The sequence below is a fragment of the Anomalospiza imberbis genome, chromosome 3 (assembly GCF_031753505.1).
Source record: "Anomalospiza imberbis isolate Cuckoo-Finch-1a 21T00152 chromosome 3, ASM3175350v1, whole genome shotgun sequence".
Classification (NCBI taxonomy): Eukaryota; Metazoa; Chordata; class Aves; order Passeriformes; family Viduidae; genus Anomalospiza; species Anomalospiza imberbis.
In genome coordinates, this window is record NC_089683.1 from 78,200,332 (window position 1) to 78,228,053 (window position 27,722).

The window sequence follows — 27,722 nt, forward strand, 5'->3', positions numbered from 1 at the left end:
CAAGGTAAGTAATTACATGGCTTAACATAAGTGCATTTGTATTTTCAATGTTAAAATGATTAATGATGCATTCTTCACTTTACTCATTTGCATCCACTTTCATTTAAAGGAGTGCTAAGAAATCTATATATGGAAAAACTTTATTATTTGAATATTAGAAGTATGAATGCTTCAAGGCATTATTTCCTGGAGTGGCTGGTTTGTGGATACATGAGACCTTCATATAATTCATGAATACACAGTCATCCTTCTTTCCAAATGATTCAACTATTCTGCAGGAGACATTCATAGATGTCATTATTGCCTCTGTATTCAATATCTTTACAGATAAACTGTTCTCGTATGTCTTGTACTAAAAACATAATTCCTCACACACATGAGCTCTGCTATTGCTATTTAATGTGGGCACTGCTACATTTAAGTACCAGCTCATACATATGTAAATATCAACTAACATTTCTTCTAGAGTTACTGATAAAGGCATTCATTTTGCTAAATTTGTCCAATTTTTAAAGTTAACTTCATCGTGCATGTTCCAGTGCCTCAGCATAACTTAATTACAGTGTATTTTAATGCCTCTTTTCCTGGTCATGTCTACTCAATGAGCTCATAGAATAACTGAGCTGATGCTCTATGCTGAATTACACAAGCTCGTCTAGGGAGTCCACAGAATCAAGCCAGAAGCTGATTAAAAAAAAAAAAAAAAAAAAAAACACTCAAATTTTCAAAAGGAACATATATACACATAGGAATAGTGTTTATTTAACAACTTGAGCAGAAAAAAAAATCCTCCCAGATTTACTACCTACTTCACTTTGGACTGTGGTAAAAGGCCACCTATCCAAACTGTTTCCTACCACCTGCCAGCCTGCCCAGCTGCACAAATTGCATTGGAATCAACTTGTTCAAGCAGCTTGAAAGGAAATCTGATTCAAGATTAGCAGACTTTTCTTTTTAGCCCTCTATTTCTTGTATATGGACATTAAAAATATTTCAATTTTACGTTAGAATCTTATTCTAATAATAATTCATTTGCTCCATTGTAAAAACTAGAGAAAAATGTCTGAATAATGTCTTGTGCAGAAGCACAAACTGATGGCATGCTTGAGGAGTAATTTGATCAAATGTCTTCATCTACACAGAGGAAATACTAAGGGGCCAGGTAGCAGTACTATAAAACCACACATATGCAAATAAAGCTTTCTGAAGACCAACTCAGTATAGACTTTCAGTTTTTGAGAAAAGCAGAGCAATGTAGATACATTGGTAAAAAGCCTCTGTACCACTGATACAAAAAAAGAGAATTCAAGCAAGGAGATATTCCACACAACGCTCCATAAAGAACTCTCACAATAAGTGCTGTCATTTATAATTTCTACAGAACTGGTAAATAAATCATTGAGTTTTTAACAGTTGGTGTTTGATAATATGAATGACTTGACCCTTTCTCAATGGTAATAAATGGGTATAATCCACTGGCATGAAAGAAGCATTGTCAATTCTGTATTGACTGACAGCCTGACCCTTTGCTGTTACCCTTTAGTATCACCCATGCCAAATATGTGGAACTGGTCCTTGGCACACTGTGTCCCTGGATTTGGTAGTCCATCCCCATGAAAGTCTGACTTATCCTTACAAATAGTTGAGATGGCAGTGGAAGCCAAATGCCATCCCAGCGGCCCTGTTGGTGACTCTGCTCTCACAAGTTCACCCAAATACACAGAAGGTTTGTCACAACCACGGTCTTAACAGTGATGCAGCAGCACAGACGAGTCTGCTGTGACTCAGCTCCTCCTATACCCTTTTCTAAGCATAGCTTGATATATGGTGAGGTCAGCCACCATGCTCCCAGCTTCAAATAACCCAGACTCTGTAACCAAACTTCTGCTAATCTGTCACTGAGGAGAACTTAAAACAGGCTCTCTTAACAACAACAGTTGGTGTTTGATACCTTCCCACACATTTTTATAGGTCTTCTGGGTGTTAGGTCAGCCTGCTCTCAGAAAATGCAATGTGTTAATGACTCACTGCCACTGAATTTCCTGGTGAAAAAAAAGCAAGCTGTAACAGCCATTTTCTAACTGCATGCCTGTCTGCTTATGTGGAGAGTACAACTATGAGCACAATCTTAATGAATTAAAAAACCGCAACAACAACAAGAAAAAAACAACCCTCAAAACTAACCAAACAAAGCAGGAAGGTGAGAACAATATAAGATGGTGTTCATTTAAACAAGTAAGCACACAGTAACATTGAACTTGTTATAAACCATGTTAATTATATAGCTTTACTAAGTCCAAAACCAGATTCATCTTCAAAGAACTTTATGTCCAGTATTAGAAGATAAAAGATGGAAATGAATTGGTAAGTCAGATAATGAAAAGAAAATTTACTTTGCTCATGTTTTTTTCTTCTTGCTTTCTATGAATGTTCACAAAGAAATTTTATTTGGATTTTTGTCCAGTGAAAGGCAATCATCAAGATTTCATATTAGAAATATCCCAAAGCACTTCACTAGAATCTTGGTCCACATATATTTAACACAATCAGATGTTTTTACTCATGACCACACAGTGACATTTGAATGGGCTGAGTATCACAATACTAAACTAAATTTTGTTCAGTATAAGTGCAGGAAACAGTTAGTATCACCTATTTTCTTCTAATAACTGCGATTTAGAGAAAGACTGAATACTCTAGAAGAAATAAAAAATGCAGGAAGCTTCTGAAAAACAACCTGACTCTTATCTGTTACTCTTCTCTAAACAGCTCTTGCTTGCCTAAAGATCAAAACCCCCACTGATTTTTCAACATCTCCGCTTGTATTTCCTCAAGTACGGATTTACTCGTTCAGCTCTCTTACATACACTGCACAATGGGGAACTGCGACGACTGAAAAAGAAATGCATCAATCAAAACTTCAAATTCTGTCCTAGGGTACTTAAATTTCAGTGACAAACATTTTCACACCTAATGGAAGGTCTCCCTCTTGCTAATGTAGAGGTATTTATGTTCAGAAAAGTACAGTGTAGTACAATCTCTTTCTCAACTGAATGACAATGCACAGAACTCTGCTGGATAGGAGGACATGCTGCAGTAGGTCTTAACTTCTAATATTCTGCTTGCATTCTCCAATTCTACACTGGCTTTTAAATTAGATTAAAACAGTGTTTGTGACTGCATTAGCTGCTGTTCAACAGTACTTAGGTTCTTTACTGGAAACCTACAAGCAACTTCTCTCACATTTCCTTGAGCAGTATTATACTTAATTCAATCACATCCAGGAAGTGAATCATTTCAGCTTTATTCCAGGATTAATGACATTTAACACAGCCTGAGTATCCTTTATCCAAGAATAACAAACCATGCTAAGTGTAAATATCCAATCCTAGGAAAAATTCCTGTGCCTGCTTAAAATGAGATCTGTACCTGTCACTTGCTGATGAAAGAATATGCTTTGCTTGGTTACTCAAAAACATGCTGAGTTATTTACTACATCATAAAGCTCCTTCAATTTCCCCTTTTACTGAAATATCAAGCAAATATGGAAATGCCTTACAGCCTGCTTCTGTTCTACACGTTAACAGGCCAATACAACCTGAAGGGGATGACTGCCACAGCCAAGCAAAGTGGTGCAGAAGGACTGCTGATCAGCAGAGAGCTGCTCTGCTACAGAGCACCCTACAAAAGCTGATGGCTGGAGTATCAGCTCTGCAGCGTTTCCCTTTGGCAGCTTCCAGCTGTAAGGCTATTTAGGAAGAGAAGTTCACTGTGTTTTGGCTGTGTTAACCATTACAACAGTCTCCTAGACCACCCAGGCCCAGCTGGCCTAATGCAGAAATGCTGAGGTGGTGTAAAGCTGTCTTCTTTGCCTCCAGACTAGTAAGTCATTCGGACACAAGGAGCAAGGCCACTGCCCACCCTTTTTGGATAGTGAGCAATGCCCATATTTGGTCAAAGAATGCAGGAATTTGAAACATTCCTACAAAATTAAATTCATTCATTTCCAGGCTTAGCACATTGAATTTATGTTTATCAAAATCATTGCTGCTTGGAAATCTTAACCATATTTACAACTGAACGTACATGTTTATTATTGTGTTCTGCAATCTTCTGATATTACATTATTGAAACCTATTCATTTTAAAGAAAACATTTTTACTCAAGAAAAGCAGTCTATGAATTCAAAAAGGTCAGGGGTTACTGCAACAATTTTGAACAAAGTAAATACAAAAAAATAGCCTTTTTTTTTTTTAAGAGGCTATTTCCACTATTGATGTAAATAATGCAGTCAAATTTCTTTTCAAGAGAGCTGACAACTTGGAAATGATAGGTTCCACCATCAAAATGGGACTGAGGTTTGATTTTATTACTATTTTATGCTGAAGTAACTAAAAAAGGTATTTAACATTCTTCAGCCTTGTTTATGAAAATTTTAAGTGATTTAGTATAAATTAAAAAAAGAATACCTCTTCTGAAACAATAGCTCTCACTTGTATAATTGAGTTTGCTATATTACAAATTTGGTAGGTGACTTTTGATTACATGAATTAATATGACTCAAAAAACAATGAACAAGTCCAATTTTCAAAGTCACATTACATGCACTAGAAGAAAACAACATATAATTTTACCATTTTTAATACAACACATAACAAGGCATGGAAAACTAAATATGCAACTGCTTTCAGCTAAGACAGTCATGATATCCAGAAGGTTCCTATAAAATTTGGACCAAGAATAGGAACTTCTAGAAGTAAGGATTTCTAGTCAGACCACCACAGCCCTGGTAACATCACTGAACTATTCAGAATAAACTTGTGGCTAGAGACGTACGGCATCCCATCCAAGTGGCTGGTGCTGGAGCACACCTGTTTTAAGCAATCTCAACAGCTGACTACAGGCCTAAGCACTGTGGAAAGATAAATTTCTGAAGGGGGACATCTACAGTTAGCTCTGAAATCCTACCTCTATGTTTATCTAAAACTGACTGACTTTGTTTAAATTACTAAGTAATAAAACCAAATGGAAAATATTTGTCCCATTCTGATGCAAAGAGAACAACTTGCCTTTCAACAAGACCCACGCACCCTTAAAACACTCTGCTGTATTTAGGCAAAGAAAGCTGTCTGGATCAATTATATGCTAATTAGAATTTGCCAAAGTATTTAGGCAACTTCTTAATTAAAAATTACATAGTGGTCAGTCATTAAATGTTATTTAGTAATATCTGCCTTGATAGATGTTTTCATGCTGCAAGTGCTTTAATATGCATAATAAATAATGCTGTAAATTTAGACTGGAACATTTAATTTATGTCAATTGTGAAAATTTGATACATTCTGGTAAGTTAAATACTAAGCTTCACTGCAGGTGCCATCTGAGTGATTGACCTCCAAATTGACTCAATATGCAGGCATCAGATTTTATTCTCCTTATGAAAATCAATTACAATCAATTACCTATTAACACCACAGAAAATACTTTTCCAACTGTTTCTGCTATAGCTACATTAACTACTATTAATATCCTCTAAGAAAAATACAATGTCCAGATTTTACTGCCTCCATTATAATTGACTGTTTCAATAATAACTTGATTAGTGAGAATGAGAGGTAAAAGAAACAAAACCCAAGGCTTTCTTGCTAAATAAACTATCGTAATGTTTTTTAAAATCACAGAAAAACCAGTTGCTTATTCTAAGAAATGACCCACTGATTTCTGTGAGCTAGCAGAATAGCAGCAGAAGAAATCCGTCCAACTCATTTTGTGCTTTTGCGTGGAATTTACCAGAACGCAAGTTTGCAGAGCCACACTTCTCAAACACATAATCAGTGTCCAAACAGCAACCCAGCCCAGTTTCTGGAGATATATTTATTTCTTACTATGATCATCACAAAAGAACTTCTTTGAAAGACAGTTGTTGACTTAGTGAGTAACATTAAACTGCATTTCTTATTAATGAAGCCCTTTTATTACTTAAAAGGAGTAAAATAAATATGCAACATGCAGAGAAAACAAATTTATTACTGGATTTTAGGGACAAATGTGGGAGGGAAGAATATACCTTCAAAATTTATCTTAAATCATAATGAAGCCAAGGGAGAAGTGCTTCAAGTCCCCTGAGCATGTGATTATAGAATTTGATCTATCAACATACAAGTACCAGTTTCTGCAAGCTCATAAACATTTAATTTTAATAATATAGGAACTTTCCAAGAACTTCCATGCACTTTTTACTTAATTGCAAAAAAACAAGCGTTCAGGTATTTTTCCAGTTCTTCAAGATAAGATTTCTAAAGTGCTCTGTTGGCAATATGTTAGTTTCCTGAAAAATGAATCTAACCTTTTCACCAGCTGTTTTTTCCATTTTATTTCAGTTTTCCAAGAAAACCATTAGCAGACTAAGAAAACAGTAAGTATAACTTTAGGCAGGGAACCAGAAATTAGCATTGCATGTGGGTTCTAACAAAGAAGTTGCAACACTGATAATCTGTATTTTGGCTCCAATGACAGCCTTAGGGCATCCATGTGTGTACATGTAATAAATCACCCCATTGAAAAGATAATTACTGAGGGGGGGAAAAAAGATTTCTTGATAGTAATTACACTAAACTGCTTGAATTAACATACCCACAGATGGTTCTTTGTGGTCCTACTTACACATTAGACAGAAGAATGCTTGATTACATTAGTTCACTCACTTGAAAGGAAAAAAAATAATGATCTGGTAATTATTCACACTAATACTCCTTAGTTGATGAAGCCTATGTAGACTTTTGACTGCAAAACCAAAGTAGAACAAAAGGTTAATTAGGCTTTTAGGCCCGAGTTTTCAAAGGCAGTGAAAGTTGGACAATATCTAGGTGAAAAAAACCCGATCTCTTTTAGCTGCAGGCAGGGATTCAGAAATATATCCCCATTACTATTTGGTCTGGCAGCCCTGGCCCTTTCTAAGCACGGACACAGCCTGTGTACCCTTTCAGCAAAGAATAATCTAATTAAAACTTACACTTGCATATGGACATGCTGTTCCACTCCCTTCCAATTTAATTGTAAGGATTCTTAAAGGAATATGAATACTCCCACGCCAGCAGCTTAAACAGTTTCCTTCTGCCATCTGCGGCTGTCCGCGTTAGTGAGATGGACAGCTCTTTCTTCATTAGCCCTGGCTTCTTCTGTTATAGAAAAGCACGTCTGCTTCAGATAAACAAACAGGACACTTCTAGCTGACCCATTGAGTAGCACATGTTAATAACCATTTCAGGGCTGAAATGCACCCTGCCAGCAAATTTCACATATGAAGCTAGCTTTCCTGAAGAATGTTCAAACAGAGGTTAAAATCCTGACCCTCTGAAAGAAAATGGTAATCTTGTTACTTACTTCAATAGGACTAAATTCCATTGTGGCTTTGTTTCATGGGTATTCCCTCTCCCATTTGTATCTCCTTAATGAAGTGTGTTAGTGAGCAAATTACACAGGAGCTATTTAAACCTCAGTAAAGCAATAAGGGGAATCTTCAACAGCCACTACCAAATCCCTCTCCAGAAAGTTAGGAGATTGTCCCCATCCTAAATTCATCAACAGGCTGGTAAGATACTTCTACTATCATGTTATGATTAAACACTGCATAATAAATTTCCATGTATCAACTACAAGTTATATTTAGAGTCTACAGCTCACTCTCTTCTGGGATAGTGACAGCTGTATAAAACAAATTGTTTAAAGACTCCTATTTCTTGCAGTTTTAGTCATGTAGTACAAAAATGTGTCAGGAGAAGAATTATCAAAATTCAGCGCAAAACCCAATGATTAGCCTACCAGGTACAGATCTATTTCTGTACACTACTGTGGCAGTACTCAGTTCCCTCTTATGCTCCTACCCAGACACACGTTCTCTCTCTATCAGCCTGTCATTGCTCAGTGAAACAACTTCCTGGCCCATTTCTGGCAACCTTCACATGCACCAGACTATTTCTAACTGTTCATAACACCTGAAAACGATCCTAGTTTCCATGAAATAAGGTTTGCCAAAACCTAGTGTCAACCTCTTGAACCAAATGGAATGCCCTAGTCACCTTTAAATGCCAGCTGGGTTGCTGCTGTCTGAATCCATTGTGTGTTCTGGGGGGTACACATGTGACTACTGAAGATATCAAAAGCTCCTGTCTCTCCTGGATCATGCTCAGAGGGTTGCATGAGGGCACTAATCCATCATGGCATCTTCTAGACACTTTCCAGGGTCAAAGTTAGAAAACCTCTCTTTTGCAGTCTCTGAAAAACCTCGTGCTTGATACATGGAACAAGACAATCTCTTTCAAAATAGCTGGAACCATCTTGCTGAAATACATCCATCATCTGCATGTTTAATTTGAGGCATAAAAAGGCTGCCCATTTACATCCGACACTCACTTCCTTCACCTTTTCACTTTGCAGTCCTCATTTGCAAATTGCCATCAACATCTCCCCATCCTTTTTACTTACTAAGAGGACTTTACAGTCTTCCACTGCAGAGCAGGCAACAAGCTCTTGAGATGCAATTGGCAGCTCTCCTCCCTTTACGTTTTTAGTGTTTTGACCCATCCAGTCCTCCAAATGCCCCTACCCTGCAAGTTGGTAAACCACTAGGTAGAGATCTGAGCAACAAGTAGGCTCAGGTAGTTGCAGAAAGCTCACATCTCCCTCAGCAACATGATGTTTGTGCTTTTGTGAAACAGCATGATGTTTGTGTTTAGTGCTCTAAAAAATTTATTATTTAAAGTTTATTATTTAAAACTTTATTATTTAAAGTGGGCAAATTATGTCTTTATGTAACTGTCTATTGCACATCCCCACACTAGCATGCAAAGTGAAAATTTTCAGTTAAACAAGATTAAATTTATGTCCAAAATGACTACAAATATCCTTTAAAATCAACTATTCTTTCATTTTATCCAGCTCTTCAGCAGCACTACTATTTGTTGGGACCTCTTTATTGCTTGCAGTATAAACACTGAGCAAGAATGCTGGCCACAGCAGTATCAGCTTCACTTGAACTCATTTTTCCCTTTCTTCCGAAATCTCTGTCCAGAACACTACTGCAAGATTGCTTACATTGTCTCAGAGCTCCTTGTTCTTGTTTACTTGTGCTGTGCCAAACAAGTCAGACAAGCAATTAAGCTTTTCCCTACATCCTCACCTGGCACTTCTGTGCAGTGCTCCAAGATACAGAAAAAGAATGAGCATTTGTCTGTGGTCATCTCTTCAGCTTTGTCAGATAGAGATGCAATAGACCAGGAGAATACAAATGTCCCAAGTCTTGCTTTGTAGCTGCATGATCATGCAGACCCCACAACCGTTTATGTTTTGATAACTTCTATATTTGCCACCAGGCAATAATAATCTCGGAGTAACACAACTAGCCCATGTCTAACTCCACACATCCTCACCTGCCCTCTGCACATTCTGGAAACAGGTGGGTCACTTTACCTGGCCAGGTACTCATTCTTTTAATCTCCACTTGCCAGGGATATTATCTGGCTTTTCTCAGCACTGTTGTGCCTAGCCTCCTGAGTCCAAAAGAATTGTTCTCTGGTTACTCTACACTTTCATGATAACAAAAATTGTTCTGTATTGCTAGTTTCATCTGACTTAACTGAATAAGCTCACAGTTTCACTGTTTAGCAAAAAAACTGACAAAACAATGTATTTCTACAGAAAAACAAAGTAAAAGAATCCTTATGAAGTCATCTTTTACATCATCAAAGAAAACGAGGGTATACATAGAAGTTTCAGAAGTTATTTTCCCTGGAGGAAAAAACTCACTCTTAGAGACTTGCCAATATTTAGAAAAAGTCAAAAGTATACTCAACATTTTTTTCCCAAATATAAATCAATGGACTGGATTAATTCATCTAAATCATCAGTATCAAAGAAGCTGTCACAGAAAGCCAGTACTAAAAATAAACACAACCAATTTGGGTACTTATCGTACCTTGACAAAATGTAGCATTGATTCTCTTGTAGCCTTGTGGGCATTCCATCATAGGACCGTATCCATGGTAAGCTGAAAAAAAAATACATCAGTTAAATACTGATAATTTATATGCTTGCAGAGCCTGACAGCTAAAGTATTATATAACTATATTTAAAAAATTGTAAGGTTTTTGTGAATAATGGTTAAGCAAAAAAGACAAAGAAATTAAAATTAAAGATTGTACAGGCAAATTTAATTCCATCTTTTTCAATATGTGTACCACTAAAGTCTTCAGTTACCCAGTCCAATTTATGTTAAAAAACAAAACAAATCTTTGAAATCAGGATACCTTTCATCCTATTTGTTCTGAAATATTCAAATAATTACTTCTGCAAATCAGCTACAAATATTACGTTTGAAAAAGATAAAGTTGAAGATTCATTATGGAAACATCTAGGATTTACCTAACAGAGCTGTTGAATTTTAGAATAATAAACTTCACTTCACTTACTAGCTGATTAGTGTAAACAGTCTGGATATAACAACACTGCAAAACAAATACTGAATTCAGTTTTGCAAACTAGAAAGTTTTCAGTTAACCAGCTTTTTATTTCTATTTATTGTTTCCTTCCTCCATTTAAGGTTGCTTTTCAGACTACAGAAAACTGTTTATTGATTCTTAAACATCATAAATGAAAGCAGTAATTTCTTTGTATGGTTACGCACTAAAAGCTAACTTCTTGGCAAACCCCAGTACTTTATTAAGCATATAGGACTAAACTTTTGGCACTATGATCACATAAAGGCTTTTAATAAGAGTCAATAGAGTTTTTAACAATTTGAATGTTACAACAGAGATACCTTACATTTTGTCAGATCTTTTGCTTCATTTCAAAAGTGTTCCAAATGTTCAACAGGCAAAACCCTCCAAAAACCCACCATATTCATTCGTTTCCATCTTTATTGTATATAAACTGTCAAGACAGAACAACTGAGTTGCCATTGATTGGCTTCCCTTCACAGAATGCCTGAATTGCACATTTATCCCTGCAGCTTACTTTAAAGCTGGCACTTGGTTGACAGTAATGATGGGGGTAAAAAAGGGATAATTGTTTTAACTAGTTATAAAGCTCTGCTTATTATTTGGAAAAATTTAAGTGATGATCTTGAATAGCAGGCTTTGGAGTGAGATAGTTTTATTTCAAATTTCAGTGAATTATTTAAAATAATTGCTTAAATAAAACATTGAGATTCTCCTTAGATACTGCATAAAGTGTAAAATGATTAAACACACATAGTAAAAATACAGCAACATTATTACAGTTCTGAACACATACTTTTCCATCTTTACACTGACTACAATAATTTTAACACCAACTATAACTTGAAAATTTTGTCTCCCTACTCAAGTGGCAGCTACACATTTAGTTTCCAAGGTATATTTTTCAGTCTTTTCCTAATGTTAATATTAAAATCAGTTGAAATTTAAGGAGACTTCCAAAAGCACAATGCATTAGTCTACTTCTGGTCCCCAAAAGTGTCAATGAAACTCCAAGTACTCATGTTGGCAGATCCAAACTCATAATTGCACTCATTATGTCCTAACCAATCTGTGTTTGCCATAACGACCTAACTGAATCCACACTAAAACCAGAAGAGTCTCTGTAACTTTATGTGGACAGGAATGGTACCCTGCAGTGCAGCCTGCTGAATGAAAACAACTTCCAATTGTAGATGGAGACCAGTCCATAACCTATGCCAGGTCTTTTCCAGTGCTGCAAGACATTTTCCCTCCCAGGATGACTCAGCTGCTCTAGAAAGTGCAGTGGTGGACTCAGGTCAGAGATTTTAACCTCTCCCTCCTTCCTCAACCTCCTACTCCCACAACAAACAGGAAACTGGCAGCTTACTAGCAGCTGTTTTCTTCCTTTCAACAAAGAGCAAAAATGTAAGCAAGTCACAGTAGCGAAGCAGCTTGTTCAGTGATGGCCGGTGATCCATGTGAGAGATGGATGGAGTCTGACATTACTTACCCTTTACTCACCTAAACAACCTGTTTGTAATTACCAAGTTTGCAAGAAGCCTGACCAATCACAACATTCCCCATGTAGCACAGAAAGACCCTTCTTCTTAAAAGCTGTCTTCTGTTAGAAGCCCTTAAAAATGGAGATCTGTTCCAAAATTTCTTTTGGTTTTCACTAATACTGGACAACCCATAAACTTACAGACATGGCAACTGTCTCAGGCCGAAGAACTTAAATTTGCAACAGGACAGAAGCCCTGACTGAGCAGTGGCTGTTACCCAAAATACTCAAGTCCTTACAAAGATGACAGAGCCCTCTGTAAGACCATGGGAACAAGACATATGCAAACTTATGCATGTCCTTAAGTAGTTGATTGAAGAGAGAAGTGCCTGCTAGTGACACTAAAGTATATGCTTAAATATTTTGCTGAAGTGGGTTATGCAGAAGATGATAACCTGATTACATATTATTGTAAAAACATGTCCACTTTTAATGACGTTTATGAGGCATAAAACCATAAGGAAGTCTGCTTCCAAAGGAAGTTTGCTTCCAAAGCATCTACAATAAAAAGGGTGATACCAATTTAATGAAATATCAGAACAGGTCAGAATTACATGGGAAGACTGTGAGACTAACTTAACCTGTTGAGACACATGCATAGATATCACTTAACTGACAACTTACTGACTTGACTCCCAAGTTTTTTCATCCAATATCATATAAATTTATGTATATACTATATGCATATTCTTTTTACCAGTGAAGCATTCGCAGTGTTGAACACTTGATGAATATAAATCCTTCAACATCCACTATAGACTTCCATTAAATCTTCTAACAAATTTACATTATCTTTGGAAGTTGTTTACTCTACAAAACTGTAACACTTTGAGATCCAGAAGAGATTTTTGGGTTTCTGGTTTTGTGCCAAAATTCAAACTGAATATCTATAACATTTTAAGATGCTGTAAGATCACTTAAACACCTGCAACACACTAAATGTATCACCTTCAATTCTTAAAAATCTAAAAATTCACCATTTGCATCCATGTAGAATTGCAGAAGATGGATGTATGTATAAGATGCATGATTAAATAGCATCATGCTTAGAATCATTCCTAAATCAAATGTAGCCTAGAGCAAATACATACACTGCTACTAAACCTTCATGACAGATTAAATGAATATTCTTGAAGCATACACCTACCAAATCACACTCTTGATATAATGACACTGTATTTTAATATGGATAAAATAGGTAGTGTACCCTTCTCCTCCTCTCTTCTTGTAACACTAACATACAGTGAGATCGCCCACCTAGAAAGATGAGAAATGTGTCCTATTACGGCTAGGAGACACAAATCCTTACTTTCCAGGAATGCTTTAATCAGAAGAAGAGGATTATTCCAAGTGGCACACCATTCTCCGTCTCTTCCTGAAATCATACAGTTACATTCAAAAAAACAATTCCAAATTGAGCCAGAAAGCAGGAGTGAGCATGACTCATACTGTGAGTAATTAAGGGCTCTGGGAAAGAGACGGGGTTCCTAGATCTGTTCCAAGAATTGTTTCTACATTTTATGGGTTAGGGCATCTCCTCATAGGTATAAAATGTAGATTAGAAATTATTCTGGCAGATAAAGGAACTCTGAAGTGTCCCATCTTGAGCAAGCATGCTAGTCATTCAACTTTTTTATAACAAAAGGACATTGCTCATGTCATTAGCATTTAAACAAATTATTCAGTGCTTTGAAAAAAGAATGGTGGACTTCCCTTTAGGAGAGGTTTTTAGGTTGGATTCAAGCATTTTTCTGTACCCACTTAGGAAGCATCTGTAGATCACAAGTATATCAGTTTCTCTGTTTGCTTGCTTTTAACACTGTGCTGAGCACCGTGCCATTAAGCAGCTGCCTGATCTACACATCTACTGTGGATTCCAGGCTGAGACAATCAGTATTTTACCTGAACCATGAAGAACTAGCAAGTGTGCTTCCCTTCAAACCAGGCATCAAAAATTTGTATTAGTGGTTCCAACCAATTTTTGGTTGAAATGCATTTCAGGCTTTTGTGATTTTTCTCATAGCACACCTACATCCCAAATAACATTAGGCAACATTTCACTTGTCACTATGATTCTGATGAACTGGATTTCAGTTGTAGCTCAATTGTATTGTCCGAATGCTTCTCAAACTCTGTCAGGCTGGTGCTGTGATCACTTCCCTGGGGAGACTCTTCCAGTGCCCAACCATACTCCGGTGAAGAACCTTTTCCTAATATCCAGCCTAAACCTCCCCTGACACAACTTCAGGCCATTCCCTAGGGTGCTGTCACTGGGCACCACAAAGCAGAGATCAGTGACTGCCCCTCCTCTTCCCCTCATGAGGAGGTTGTAGCTGCAGTGAGGTCTCCCCTCAGTCTCCTCCAGGCTGAACAGACCAAGTGACCTCAGCTGATCATCATATGGCTGCTCCTCAAGGCCCTTCACCACCCTCGTGGTCCTCCTCTGGACACTCTCTAACAGTTCAATGTCTTTTACATTGTGCCACCCAACACTGCCCCAGCACTGGAGGTGAGGCTGCCCCAGCTCAGAGCAGAGCAGGACAATCCCCTCCCTTGCCCGGCTGGTGATGCTGTGCCTGATGTCCCCCAGGACAGGGCTGGCCGTCCTGGCTGCAAGGGCACTGCTGACTCTTGTTCAACTTTCTGACTGGCACTGCTCTCCAGCCTCTCATTCTGCAGTTTCTGTGTACATCCAGGGTTGCCCAGGGCCAGGTGCAGAATCTGGCACTTGGCTGTTAAATTTTACATGCTTGGCATGTATGCTCCTTTTAGATACTGCATTTACATGCTACAGGAATAAAATAGATACCCGAATCTTATTAACTATGATATTCAAACATCCAAGGAGGGTCTCTTTCTAAAGCATGTCAGAAGATAGACATACTCAAATGCACAAAATGTTTCAGAAACTAAAATCAGACTGAGTCACCATAAATTTATATCAGAGTCTGCTATGGAAGGGGGAGTCAGAGAAATAGGAGTAATAGCAGATTTTCTGCTGGAATTGTATTTACATTCACATTAAGACTTATAGAGAAACACACACTGCCAAAAAAAAATCAAACACTGTACATATTTCCAGCATTGCTATCTGAATAACAGGGTCCTAGAAGAACTAGGTAGGAATTACTGCAATTTAATGACCTATTTTTGGCTCAGTAAATACAGGTCCACTCCATCCGCAAAACAGAGATCATATTTATCTTTTCCCATCTTTCATTTAATGCCGAAAATATGACATGACACAGAAGTATTATTATTCCTGTGTAACAGTAAGGTAATTCACAAAAAGTTCAAGAGATTATCCTCACCAATCATGCAAATAATTCTAAATTATTTTCTCATTATAATATGATGTCAAAGCATAACAAAATGCTGAAGAAAGTCTTTGTCATTGTCTAATTGTTGGGGAAGATATTTCAAAAGCAGAGGAAAAAAAGCAATTTAAAGCCTGGAAGACCTTGGCTCCAAACATGAAATTTCATCTGCAGTCCCGAGAGGTCACTGCATTCTCTCCAAGCAGAAACTGGCGCCTCTATAATTCAAGATTTCTGTGCAAACTTAAAAAAAAAGAAGTCCAGCTGGAAAAATCAATGTGATTACTCTTCCTGCACTGAGTAAATGCAACAGTCCATCACTGACTCAAAGGAGGAAGAAGCAGTGGAAAAAACCCTATGACGTCAACTTTGCTGGCTGCACCAAGTGCCTGCATATTGTAACTCTGCCGGCATGCAAGGGAATTCCAGTTTCTACAACCTGTCCCTAATCAAATCATAGCACATTTTTTTCTACTAGGTTCCTTTGGTACTTTTTCCCTCTGAAAGAAAAAGGAAAATACTACTTGAGGGGGAAAAGCCACAATAATAATAAAATAGCACTTACATGGCTTCTTGGGACATTTCTGGCATTTGTTAAAACCCCAGGAAGTACCCACGGTTCCACAGCAGTCTTCTTGCTTGGAAAGGCCAGGAAGTGCTTTGCCACACTGAAATAGTCAGGTAAAGAATACTCTGGTTAGTGATACTGTACAACACTCACTTCTAGCACAATGTTCTTTTTCAGTCATTTTGGGTCAACCTCTTGCTGAGACACTGAAGATCCAATGGAGCTCTTAACTGAACTTAAATGGTGCTCACACATTGCAGAGGCTCTCTACACAGGCATGACTAAATTTAGTGACATTATTATCTTCCCCCAAGTCAATTTGAAAAGGAGAAAAATCCAGAAGAAAACAGTATGTAATAGGAATGAGTGAGCATATTTCTAGGGTAGTAACTCACCTCTGGCAGCTATAGTTTTCATCATAAAAACATGCTTGTCCACTTTTTCAAAAACGATATGAATTATCTCAAATACCTTATTATTTCTGAGGTCAATTTCCATTTCCCCACCAATCAATAACATACTTATTATGCTTTATAATGATAAGACTATTAATATTTGGAAGCTTACAACATACTAGTTATGTTCTTGACTTTTGCAATTTTCTTCCGTTTTGCATGGAAAAAAAGGCTTAAATGTATTTCAGCTGCAGACATTAAAAAGACCCCCTAAACATCTAAACCTGCCAGTTAGGTATAAAATAGAACACACAAAGCCCAGGAGAAGTCCACAACAGCTGCACTTATTAATACTTTCAAAGCAAATGTTATATAAACAGGCACTCTAGCAAACAATTCTAATGTGCTGAAGTGTGAATCCTCAGTATGGCGTGAATAGACTTTTCCTAATCTAACTCTGCTTTCTGACAGGATGTAAACATCTGACCCAAACACTCATTGCCACACAGCTTTCAGCTCAAGATAGCTGGCTCATCCTATGCCACAGACTGTGGCCTTGTGGTTGCTCTCACTTAGCTGGTAACACAGTCACTCCGCAGTGCACAGACGCATGCTGAATGCACAGGCACTGACAGCTTTCTTCAGCTTTCCCAAAATTTTTCCAACGTGCTCTTAATCATACTGTCACACATGAGCCAATGATATTTTTAAAACAAAGTTACATTGTGACTACTAAGAGGATAGCAAGCTACACTGCAAGGATTCTGACTCATCAGAGGGTCCCCTCTGCATGGGGAGGGCCAGCAAGGCATCATCCCAGCCATTTTCTCTGTCCCTTTTTTCACAGATACTCCCCAGCCACATTCTGAGGTATCTCAACAAATTAAAAGCAGCACCAGTTCACTATTTAAACATCAGACTGCAGCTCAGGATGTGCAGCACGTGAAGCTTAGATCTGTGTCAAGGGATGTGTGAGAAGTCTGAAGTGTCCTCTATTTCACTGACAGCCAGCCACACATGTCCAAGGTTTTAGCACCAGGGCAACTTGGCATGGCTATGGTGTGACTCTGCCCACTACCCATATACAGGTTAGCATCACCTCTGCTTTGAGCCTCAGTTTGGCAGGCACATGAACAGCAAAAAGAAAAGAGAGGCCAAACAGGTTCAAACAGACTGCTTCGTTATTGTGCAACTTTAGGAGTATATTTTCACATTACTGTCTGGAGTGGGTTTGGTGACAAGTTTTCCTGTGTTGCAAGGGATGGGAAATAGTCCTTGCCTGGATGGTATTTGGCTGCGTTAAAACAGCAGAATATCTCAGCAAGTCCTGTCTTTCAGATGAAGGCCCATGCTTACCCTAGGTGAATGCCTATCTTTCAGCTGTCTTGCACTCCTCTGGCTTAGGCACTGGTAGGATTAATACAAGGCTGACCATTGACCATCTGACCATCAGTCAGAGTCCACTGAGTTCTGCTCCCATAAGCAGCTCCCAGCCCGGTACTTCAGAAATACCATCAAGATGCAAAAATGGGAATTCTGTACAACTTCCTCTGCCATAGCAGCTCTGCTGTTTTCAAAACTGAAATAAACTCTTTCAACCGCCCCTAACTAAAAGATACACAGATTGTGTTGCACAGAAGCTCAAAAAATCTTTCAACTGGAGAGCACTGATAATGCCTCCACTATGTGGTTACCCTAAAACCTTAGAGAGTTTAAGTTACATCTTTACACAATGCTGGTTTTCTCAACCTGCATCCCAGGCAGGCATGCTCCAGGAAGGACCATTTTACTTTATAACCACAGCTACCTTTGCTTTATAGTTACAGATGTCAATCCCTTTTCTAGAGCTTCTTCAAAGACAGAGAAGCCACTTGCTAAAGTTGTACACTGTGGCTGTGTACAACTCAGCGTTGTTATATCAAGAGTCAGCTAAAGCATTTTGCTCCCAGCTCTTCTTCCCACACTGTACCTCGGTTTTACAACTGTCCACTCTGCAAAAAGAAATGGGAGGAATCAAGGCCAGGGTTGCATCTCCCCTTATGATCTCAGAAATGGAGCATTTGGGCAGTGAGGCACATTACCTAACACCCAGTGTTTCTCTTCAAGGTCAAAACCTCAAGGACACATCCCAGGAGCTTGTGTGTGTCAAGACAAGATTCCACTAACATGAGAGCCAACATGTCATCATGAACTGGTCGTCCCCCCGCCCTTTTTTTTTTTTCCCTTTTCCCCAAAATAGAAAAGGTGTCATCTAATAGTAACAAGCTAAAAAAGAAAGGAAAAAAAAAAAAAAAGGAGGGGAGAAGGAGGAGGATGGACTAAAGCCCACTTGTAATTTAGGTGTGGTGCTACAGTATTTGCACTCTACTGAAAATAATGATCTTTTTTGAATTTCCATATAAAAATCATGAGCAAAAATAAGGATGCCAAAGTCTGAGTCATCTGGCAACTGTGGTTTACAGTTCTGTCAGTAAAAGCTGGCAATGATTAAAGCTGCTGCTCCCACTGCCTCTATGGTGAATTAAAGCTTGAAGAATCAATGATAATTTGGTTAACATCCAGATCATTGTAGAAACTGGGCAACAAGGAAAAGCAACTCCCACATGGGGCTCCTATTGCCTTAAGATCTGTGTAATTTTGGAGCTATGCATCACAAAACATGAGTGCTCTGCAAAGTCCTAATCCAAGCAGAAACAGAGTTCTTCTGTGGCTACTAAACCGTGATTTCTCTGGTACATCTAGTAGTGCTTCAGATACTCTAAACACTCATGGCACTGCACAAACTGTTCCCTAGCCAGTTACATGTTCTTAAGATGCTCCGTCCTTTCAGCAACCTTAAGCATATATGAACTGAAGCTCTATTGCTACAGGTCTCAAAAACTTTTTTAGGTAATTCCTTTCCACTTGAAAAGTCTTAACACACTTACTACTACCAAGATGAACTCATTAGCTCTTCAGACAGTCTTTTTCAGTCTCTGATTCACAAGTGACTGGAAAAGTCATAACTATTTTTTAGTTTGTTTCACCATTCTACACAACTCCAACACGTACTTACGAGCCTAAAATAAGCAGGAAAGCTAAACACAGGCATGCTTGACTATGCATGAAGATAATGCCATTCTTTAAGCTTAGGTTTACACTTTTCTATCCATCATCTACACGTATTTTAAACCAATCTAGTCTGTATTCCTGAGGGCTCCTGGAAAAGAGTATAGATTTTCATGAATGATATCTCTGTCATAAGCTTATGATTTGGAAATAAGTCTTACTGATTCAGAAGGCAAGGAAGTCATGAAGGTGTGGTATAAAAAAGCTCAACTGCGCTGAAAGAGGCTCAGCAGTAGCAGCAGTATGATGCACACATGGTACTGCTATAAAACAAAGTTCTTCCTGGGTAAAGCACTCAGAGACACTGAAAGTATTGTTTCAAATCCACATATTTTTCCTCATGCGTGCCTGGGCTCCTATGCCAATATTTTATATAACTGACGGAAGTACTGAATATTCCCACTGAAAGACTGAAATTCTGGCTGACCCTATGCCGATGCACAAAAGCCACCCCAAGCCACATCACCTCTTTGTTACCCTGTCCAGACTCCAGCCTCTGCCCCATCTCCACAGTCCTAGAGTGCTAAGCTGTGTACTGCCACCAGCGCTGCACGTATTTTCCAATGCCAGGGAAAAGGAAGGATTATATCCTTGCAACTCATCTGCTAAGGCAGTAGAGGAAATTTATTCAGCTCCCTGTAAAGTGCAGTAGGGAGCCCAGTCTGGCAATTACTCTCAGGGCAACCGCAGAGAATTCTGGCCAAGGAACCACAAGGTTTCCTGGGACTCCCACTCCTGCGTGACCCATCTACAAATCCCTGTCACAAGCTGTTAGTTAAAAGCACAATACAGGCATAAATAAAGGAGTGTCACATGATTAACTATGATTGAAATTGATAGGTGCTTTGCCTGAGCTAATAGCTAATGACTCTGGGATTCAGCTCAAAAGACTGCATTTCACATACCACAATAGCAGAAGTGAATGGATACACTGTTTAACTTTCTGCAAACTATTCAACAGGCACAGACCTTGGATTGTTGCTTCTTTTTTTTTTCCCTATAAGCACGACAAACAGAGCAAGAAACCTCAAACTTCGTACACTGTATTACTGAAACAATTAACAGACATACTTAATTAGCTTACTGACCAGCTGAATGACAGGTTGTTACAAATGGAGAGTGTTATCCCATGTAGCACTGGCTCACTAACAGGCATTGTCTCATAAGCAGAAGAGAGAAACTTAAATACTTCCAGACTTTCCAGAAGAACTAGTAAAGAATTTGCTTTGGCTTAAGCAGAACATTCTTCATAAGCAAGTAAAAATTATCCAGCTTTCTTCTATTTGAGTAATTAAAACAATGTTTGGTGTTTTTGGTATCTGATACATCTTTAATCTTCTGATATTTCAGAGTATTGATCTTGCAAAGAAACTACTGCAAATGAACCATTAATCCTGGAAATGAATCCACACCAATTTCTGACAGTCTATTTGTTTAAGAACTTCAGAAGCCAAACCATGAGCTTCAAGGAATTCCAGACAGTTATTTTATTTTATGAGATGGTATTTTTAAGACTATTCTAAAGAAAAGAGGTTTTAAAAGTGCTCTAAGAGAAAAAGTACCAGTACGAAGCACAAAATTGTATCACTTCTCCTGCCTAAAGAAGATAAATATCAAAGTTCATTTAATACAGCCGTCAAAAAAAGAAAATACCTGAAATTTACCTCCCCAGGAAAGGTTTTCTTAAATCTGAAGTTCGACAGGGATGCTTATACAGTTGAATTAATGATTTCAACAGGCATATTACTGCTGTCATCACCTCCACACTATTCTATGATTGCATGGCATACAGTAGCATCAGTAGGTTAGGTTAGGCTTTAAAGGCTATCCACATATTTTGCTATTCTGATTTCTAACTCAAAAACTTGGATGTCTTTGTTTAATATTTCCCATCATGAAAAACTCATCAATTATTTAAGCCCAGTTTTTAAAACCTGTATGCATATTCTCAAAGTCAAGTAGCCAGTCAGTATATGCCCATGTCTGAAGGAAGTAAATAAATGCTTAATGATTCGCAGTCAGAATCTAGACCGTGATACAATGTTGATAATTTCTGACCTTTTCCAGCTGCCACCTATCACTTGGCTTCATTTTGTATTCTGTCAAGTATGACAGCAGACAGAAATGTGTTGCTCAAACCAAAGCAAATGTTTCCTGCAAAAGACAGTGCTGAAACAAAGTATTAAATAAACTGTCTCCATAGAAATTTATTCCCCTTATGATGTTGGTTAACTAATATCTGTTGATCAGATATACTAAGCAGCATTTGAATCACATTTGAATGCATATGTGAGAGTTTGGATTGAACTGAAAAATGGACAACTCTTATAATTTTCAAAAATCTTTCCTAGTGTTCATCATTAATGCTATTTATTAAACCATTTAAATAATTAAAACAAATTAATTTAAACCATTAATCTATCAAAATACCCTTCTTTTGTCTGCTATAGATGCTATTTTGTGAGTTTCTTTAAGACGATTTTTCAAAGTATCACTGTAGTCCACCAAATTTCACTTCATGATACCAAAACAACTCTAATGCAGGTGTCCTTTTGAACACAGCTGTAACAATTATGGACCTTTTCTGCAACACCTTTTAAAGCACTTTGCAAGGGATGCAGCAAACCACTGGAAAGTGAGGAATGGAACATATACCCCAACATAGCAACCTGGAACTGACTTGAATTTGAAGTACCACAACAAGAAGGGGGGATCAGAAGGCAGTATTTCTGAAATTCTTGCAGTGATCATTTCAGAGAGCAGTCCAGCTCCTCTCAGCAGTTACACAAGGAGGAATGAACAAGCATACGCAGACATGACTTCATAGCCAGCTTCTCTTCTGGACATTTTGCCATGTGTTCCCTTCATCAAGGTAAGCAACTTCAGTACCTATTTCTCTCTAGAATAACAATGGCTTTTTATTTTGTTTTTAAACAATGCTGATATCACTAGAAGTCTCCGTAAACCTAATACCCAAAAATATCTGCAGAAGAGAACAGCCTCACATGTGAATCTAGACAGAAAGAGCCTGATTTAAGTCACTGTAGAGCAGGACAGGAATGAAAAGACTCCAAGTCGAAGGCTAGAGAATTAATTCTGATTTATTTCAAATACACCGCTCTATTTATAGGGACCATCGTGCGGACTAATTTCATTGGTCTTAGAGTAAAAACACTCACACCATTGGTGTGCAGTGAATGACGCACGGTGGCAGAACATATCTATAAACAATGTGAACAACAAAATAGATTAGAGAATTATTTACATTCTTTCCCAACTGTTTCCGACGCTCTCGCCTGGTTAGAAAACCTTCTCTTTTTCTCTCTGACTGAACTGAGAATATCCACAGATTTAGATTAATTTTTTTCAGTACCCGTCTCTCCAATTTCTTGCTATTTTGCAAATTTTTTTACATTGAAGCAAAGAAGAGACCTAAACAACTTTGAGGAAAAAAGCCCATTTTCTAGTGATAATACTGCAATGCAGTAACCATAGGAAAACGGAAAACACATGAATATACTTAGTAAACATTTCAAAGTGATCTTAAGGGGTGAAAAAAGTAATGCTCAATTATCTTTATATGGATTTTCATGGACAGTAGGCAAATGCATCCTTTTCTTGACTTAATTGCAAAGAAATTATATGCAAAATCAACAGGACTCAAGAATACCAACACAATCTTTACTAGATACCACCAGTGATGCTTTAGAAGTATTTTGGGAAATAAGATATCCTGTGTCATAATAAAGGCATTTTTATTAGAATTAAAATTAAAATCATCTGAAGAAGAGGAATTAAAAAGAAACAAAATCTTCCTTATTTGCTTGCTTTCTAAAGAGGACTTAGTGAATCAGTGGTCTAAGATGACCAACTCCTTAGATTTCAGAAATAAAGGACTACATGGCAGTAAAATATTTTGCAGGACACTACACCCAGTCTCCAGCTTTTGAAGGCATCATTATAGAGTACTCTCCAAAAATTTACTGCTCTCCATCTTAATTGGGATTTTTGTCCTACTGCTTCCATTATGTCTGTTTCCCAACTTGAAGTCTCTATTTCCTCTACATCATTTTTCTATATAACAATGGACAAGTTTAGGTAAAGGTTTGTTTCCTATATCTTTAAGTCAACAGCAAGTTTATGGGCTGCAGTTTAACATGGTTTATGATATACCCTGCAAAAATATTTGTGGTACTAGGAAAGAGTTTGATAAGCCACAAGTTTTGTGTGGGACGTATCATTGTGGGCTACCATGTAACGTGATAAGTTATCCTGGAGCAATCACCACTAACATGTCCCAGAGGAGAAATAAATGCTGAGTGTTCCACTCAGAAAAAAGAGAGGCAGCCAGGAAAAGTGAATTGACTTGGGAACAAAACAGAACCATCCAAAACACTATTTGCTTCCTATAATACCTTTTAAAAATTCAAATAGTGATGATACTTTTGTAGTTTTCTTTCCACTTTACTTCACAGTGCTGAGGACACTTCAGAAAACAATCACAGTTAAACAACATATACATACATTTGTACATGTATTTACAAAAATTTACGTCTTTATTTATCTATTCTCATTAAACTAGGAAATTTCATTCCTCTTGTCCCTCTACTCTCCCTGTCCTTCTGAGCTGGTAGACTGATATCTTTGCATTCACCTTTTACTAGCTTGTTCTCATGGTTGCTGTCTTGGGTTACAGTCACGTATGATACTACTAACAGCTAAGGAAAGAGAAGGTCTGAAAGAATTCCTATGTCATTAATGAAAAGTGATTGTAGGCCTGGCAATATGACGAGATTCTTTAACTGTCTGTGCCATAATGTCCTCTGAACTTCAGTTCCAGGTGGCTCCAGTTGCTAACTGTAACAGTAGGCACTCCCTTGGAAATTTACTACAGAAAATGCACTCTGTATGTCTTGGAAATTGAGTATCCTACTGGTTTTGAATGAGATACTTTAAGGGAATTTAACTAAGGTGGGCGAAGGAAGAATGTGCTGGGAGATTAAAAATATTCCACAGAAGATTATGAAAAAGACCTCAGAGCACTAAAATCAAAGGACCTGTAACTGAAGAGCTGCTGAAATTCAAGGAAGAAGAAGGAGAGAACAAGGGATAGGGAGAAACACAATAGTAGAAGTTACACATGCACACAAAACCACAAAAGAGATCTTGATACAGTTTTAATCCTGTGCTTTTAGTGTGGACCAAGAGTAAGTTTAGCAAAGCCCTAATCAACTTAGTTGACATGTCTACAAGAGGCCACACACAAATCCTTCAACCAATCTGCTCTACAGACAGTAAAGTCATCTCAGGATCCCATGATATTTAATAAAACATTTCTGAAGCCAAATACACAATCCACCCTGCAAAAAAATGTATAAACACTGACGACTGTTGAACTAAGTATGGGTATCAAAATTATCCAACATCAACTCCAGAAAGGACTTGCATCACATTGCTACTATTAGGGAAAGCTCATTTTAGTATCGCATCTGAACAAAAAGAGAGAACCCACATATTTGCAAATATGAAAGTGACTGAAAAGCTAATTCTTTAAGAGTAGGTCTATTAAGCATTTAAAAAAAATTGTCTTTCCCAGTTCAAGGCATATTTAACATAAATAATAAGCATTGACTGGCTGCAGGAAAAACAATAACATTTCAGATTCAAATTTGAAAGGTAAATTAGTCACTTAGAACTATACTTATGGCAAGGTCTTAAATGAATATTCTACAAAATGCCATTCTACAACACCAATTCTAAATTGAACCATCATGTAACAGAATGCCTCTGAAATCCTTACTGTGCTCTTCTTCAAGATTGACACTGATCAATGAAATCTATAAAAACTGAGAACATGCATTGTTCTAAACTAGGAGGGACTACCCTTTCTTGAGTATTTCCAGGGAAATACTGAAAAAAGAGTTATAAAAATTGGTGACTAAGCATTTAGTAGGATTCCAAGTCAGACATGAGGGTAATGGAAGGTTATTTTCCCTTTTCTCCCCCTTTAAAAGGAGATAGGAAATAAAATGGCACCCACTGCAAAGTGTAAGACCGAGGAAGTAACTTGTATTCCTTTATATATGAGTACAAAGAGACATATCAAAAAATAATAAACAATTATTAATTATCACACTTATTTCCAGGTTTTTCGGCTTGCACATTATGATGCCATGCTTCTTAGATTGCTCATTTTAGGAAATAGAGAGAAATGGTTGTTTGACACAGGTTCTGTTTCATTTTTTCATGTAAAATCCATGAACTTTCATTTGACCATGTGCTTTAACACTTGTTGAAAAAAAAATGAAAGTTTTAATATGCTTGAAATAGACAAGCACAAAGAACTCACCAGTGTAAATTAAAACTGTAGATCTCAAACCAATCATTTGAAAATTAGTAAAGTCTAGCCTTTAATGTTCCATATGCAAGCTTAACTCTGTTCTTCTAAAAAAATCTTTGGTGTGCAATGTCATTTAAATGAACTTCTTCCATTGCATTTTGCAGAATGGATTACCTTCAAGCATCCTCATGTCAACTCATTAGAGATGGCAGGAGACTGAGCCGAAGGAACTTTGATTTCAAGTTCAACATTCTGCCCATAGCAGGTCGAGTTCAGTACCTTAGGACCTGACAACTATGTCACCTTTACCCTGCTTCTGACTGCATCCTATTTCTGCTCCCGTCTGTTCCCCATTACTGATCCTTTCCCAACTCCTTGCCCATCTGTGAGTAAGGGATTGAGGTTTCTTCCCTCTTTTTTTTGTGGGGTGAAGGCAGGGGTTGCACACAACTTAAGAGCCTTAAAAAAATTCACTGACAGCTGGAAGAAACAGCCAGAAGAAACACTTGTAAAGGGCATTTTGCTCCAGTCCTACATCTCAGAAGGGATGGGTGATGTCCCTTTGAGGGGAAGGCATGCTCTGTGCTGGTGAATTATTTGGATAATTTTGCTGCCAACATCTAACAAGCATTTATGAAATATACTGGAAATACATATAATATTTGATGCTTGAAAATTGGCTAACTTTAGGTGCATATTACTGGAAGGAGCAAAAGCAAAGCAACCCTTGTGATAAACTTAAAATTCACATCTTCAATGATAGAGTCATAAAGTACTTTTTAGCCTGAAAAACAACATACTTATTCTCTAACATTACCTCCCAAAATGAGTGATTTTTCCTGAAACCTCCCACATTATTTCAGTCTGAGGCATGCATTCACCTTAAAGACATTTGATCTGAAAAGCCAAATTTCAGAAAGGCAATCAGCAATAAATTACAGGATTTTACTGACTTCTTAATCATGTTTTCACATATCCTTATAACCTCTCTCTCTATATATATATTCAAATATATATATGCAAATATAAAAACATGTCACTATTAAAATGCTTTCAGGATTGAAAGACGATACACAATTTTGAATAGTCATATGAAAAATAGTATGTGAACATACTATTTTTATGTGAACTAAGGTTTTAATGTTCTAGTGAACAATCAGTTGGCTTTCATGACTTTTCTACCCCATTCAATGGTCACATTTCAACAGATTCAAAACATTCGTCTAAAATACTGTAAAACATATAAAGTTGTTGAATAGGAATTTCCATGAGAAAAAGAAAAAATAATTGAAACCAAAATGTCAGGGACCCAAGTCCACAGAAAATAAAGACATTATCTTGAAGGAGAAAGAGGTTCAGAAAAATGTTACTTAATAAAAATGTTACATTCTCAAAATAATTTTCTTGCAGAAAAGAATGTCAAATGTGTCCTTTGTCTCCAATTGTTGGATTTTTTGGTTTTTTTTTTAAATTCCTTTATAATAGAGTTTTAAAGCTACCTGTCTCAGCAAGCCTTAGCAAACATTTCTTACCTGTGTCCCAACAGTCTCCTGAAAGCAGCGCCCAAGCTGAGTTTTAACTGAAACAGGAAACATATGAGGAATGGGTTGTTGATTTGTGTAAGTTGTATGTCCTTTCTGGGTCTTCTGATACGGAAGACCTTGGTAAGAGACCTGTGGATGTACTGGCTGAGGTACTTTCGCTTTTTGTCCTGTTGATGTGCTGTCAATCCTTGACACTTGATGGATCTGAACTGAGGCTTCAGGGGGATGTTTCACATGGATATTCACTATGTTAGGAGGGAACTTCACTAAAATAATTGAAGGAAAAACACATAAGAGAAATTGGTAATAAAATATGTGAAAAAGACATCTTAGGCACCTCTAAGACATTTCTTTTTTGTACATCAGAATTTTTACAGAGTGCCTTGAAGCGACTAAAATATAAATGAAGTC

At 37.5% G+C, this 27,722-nt stretch overlaps 1 protein-coding gene across 8 annotated transcripts in view; it reads right to left on the reverse strand.

Annotated features, from left to right (window-relative positions):
- Window positions 1–27,722, reverse strand: part of LTBP1 (latent transforming growth factor beta binding protein 1) — a 185,766-nt gene that overhangs the window by 73,586 nt on the left and 84,458 nt on the right. For 7 of the 8 annotated variants that reach the window (XM_068185292.1, XM_068185290.1, XM_068185287.1 and 4 more), the window contains 3 exons: window positions 27,300–27,577; window positions 15,922–16,024; window positions 9,974–10,045 (listed from right to left, as the gene is read on the reverse strand). In XM_068185292.1, coding sequence (XP_068041393.1) covers window positions 9,974–10,045; window positions 15,922–16,024; window positions 27,300–27,577 — 453 coding nt within the window. The remainder of the gene's footprint in view (window positions 1–9,973; window positions 10,046–15,921; window positions 16,025–27,299; window positions 27,578–27,722) is intronic. The other variant, XM_068185291.1, reaches the window with a different exon arrangement.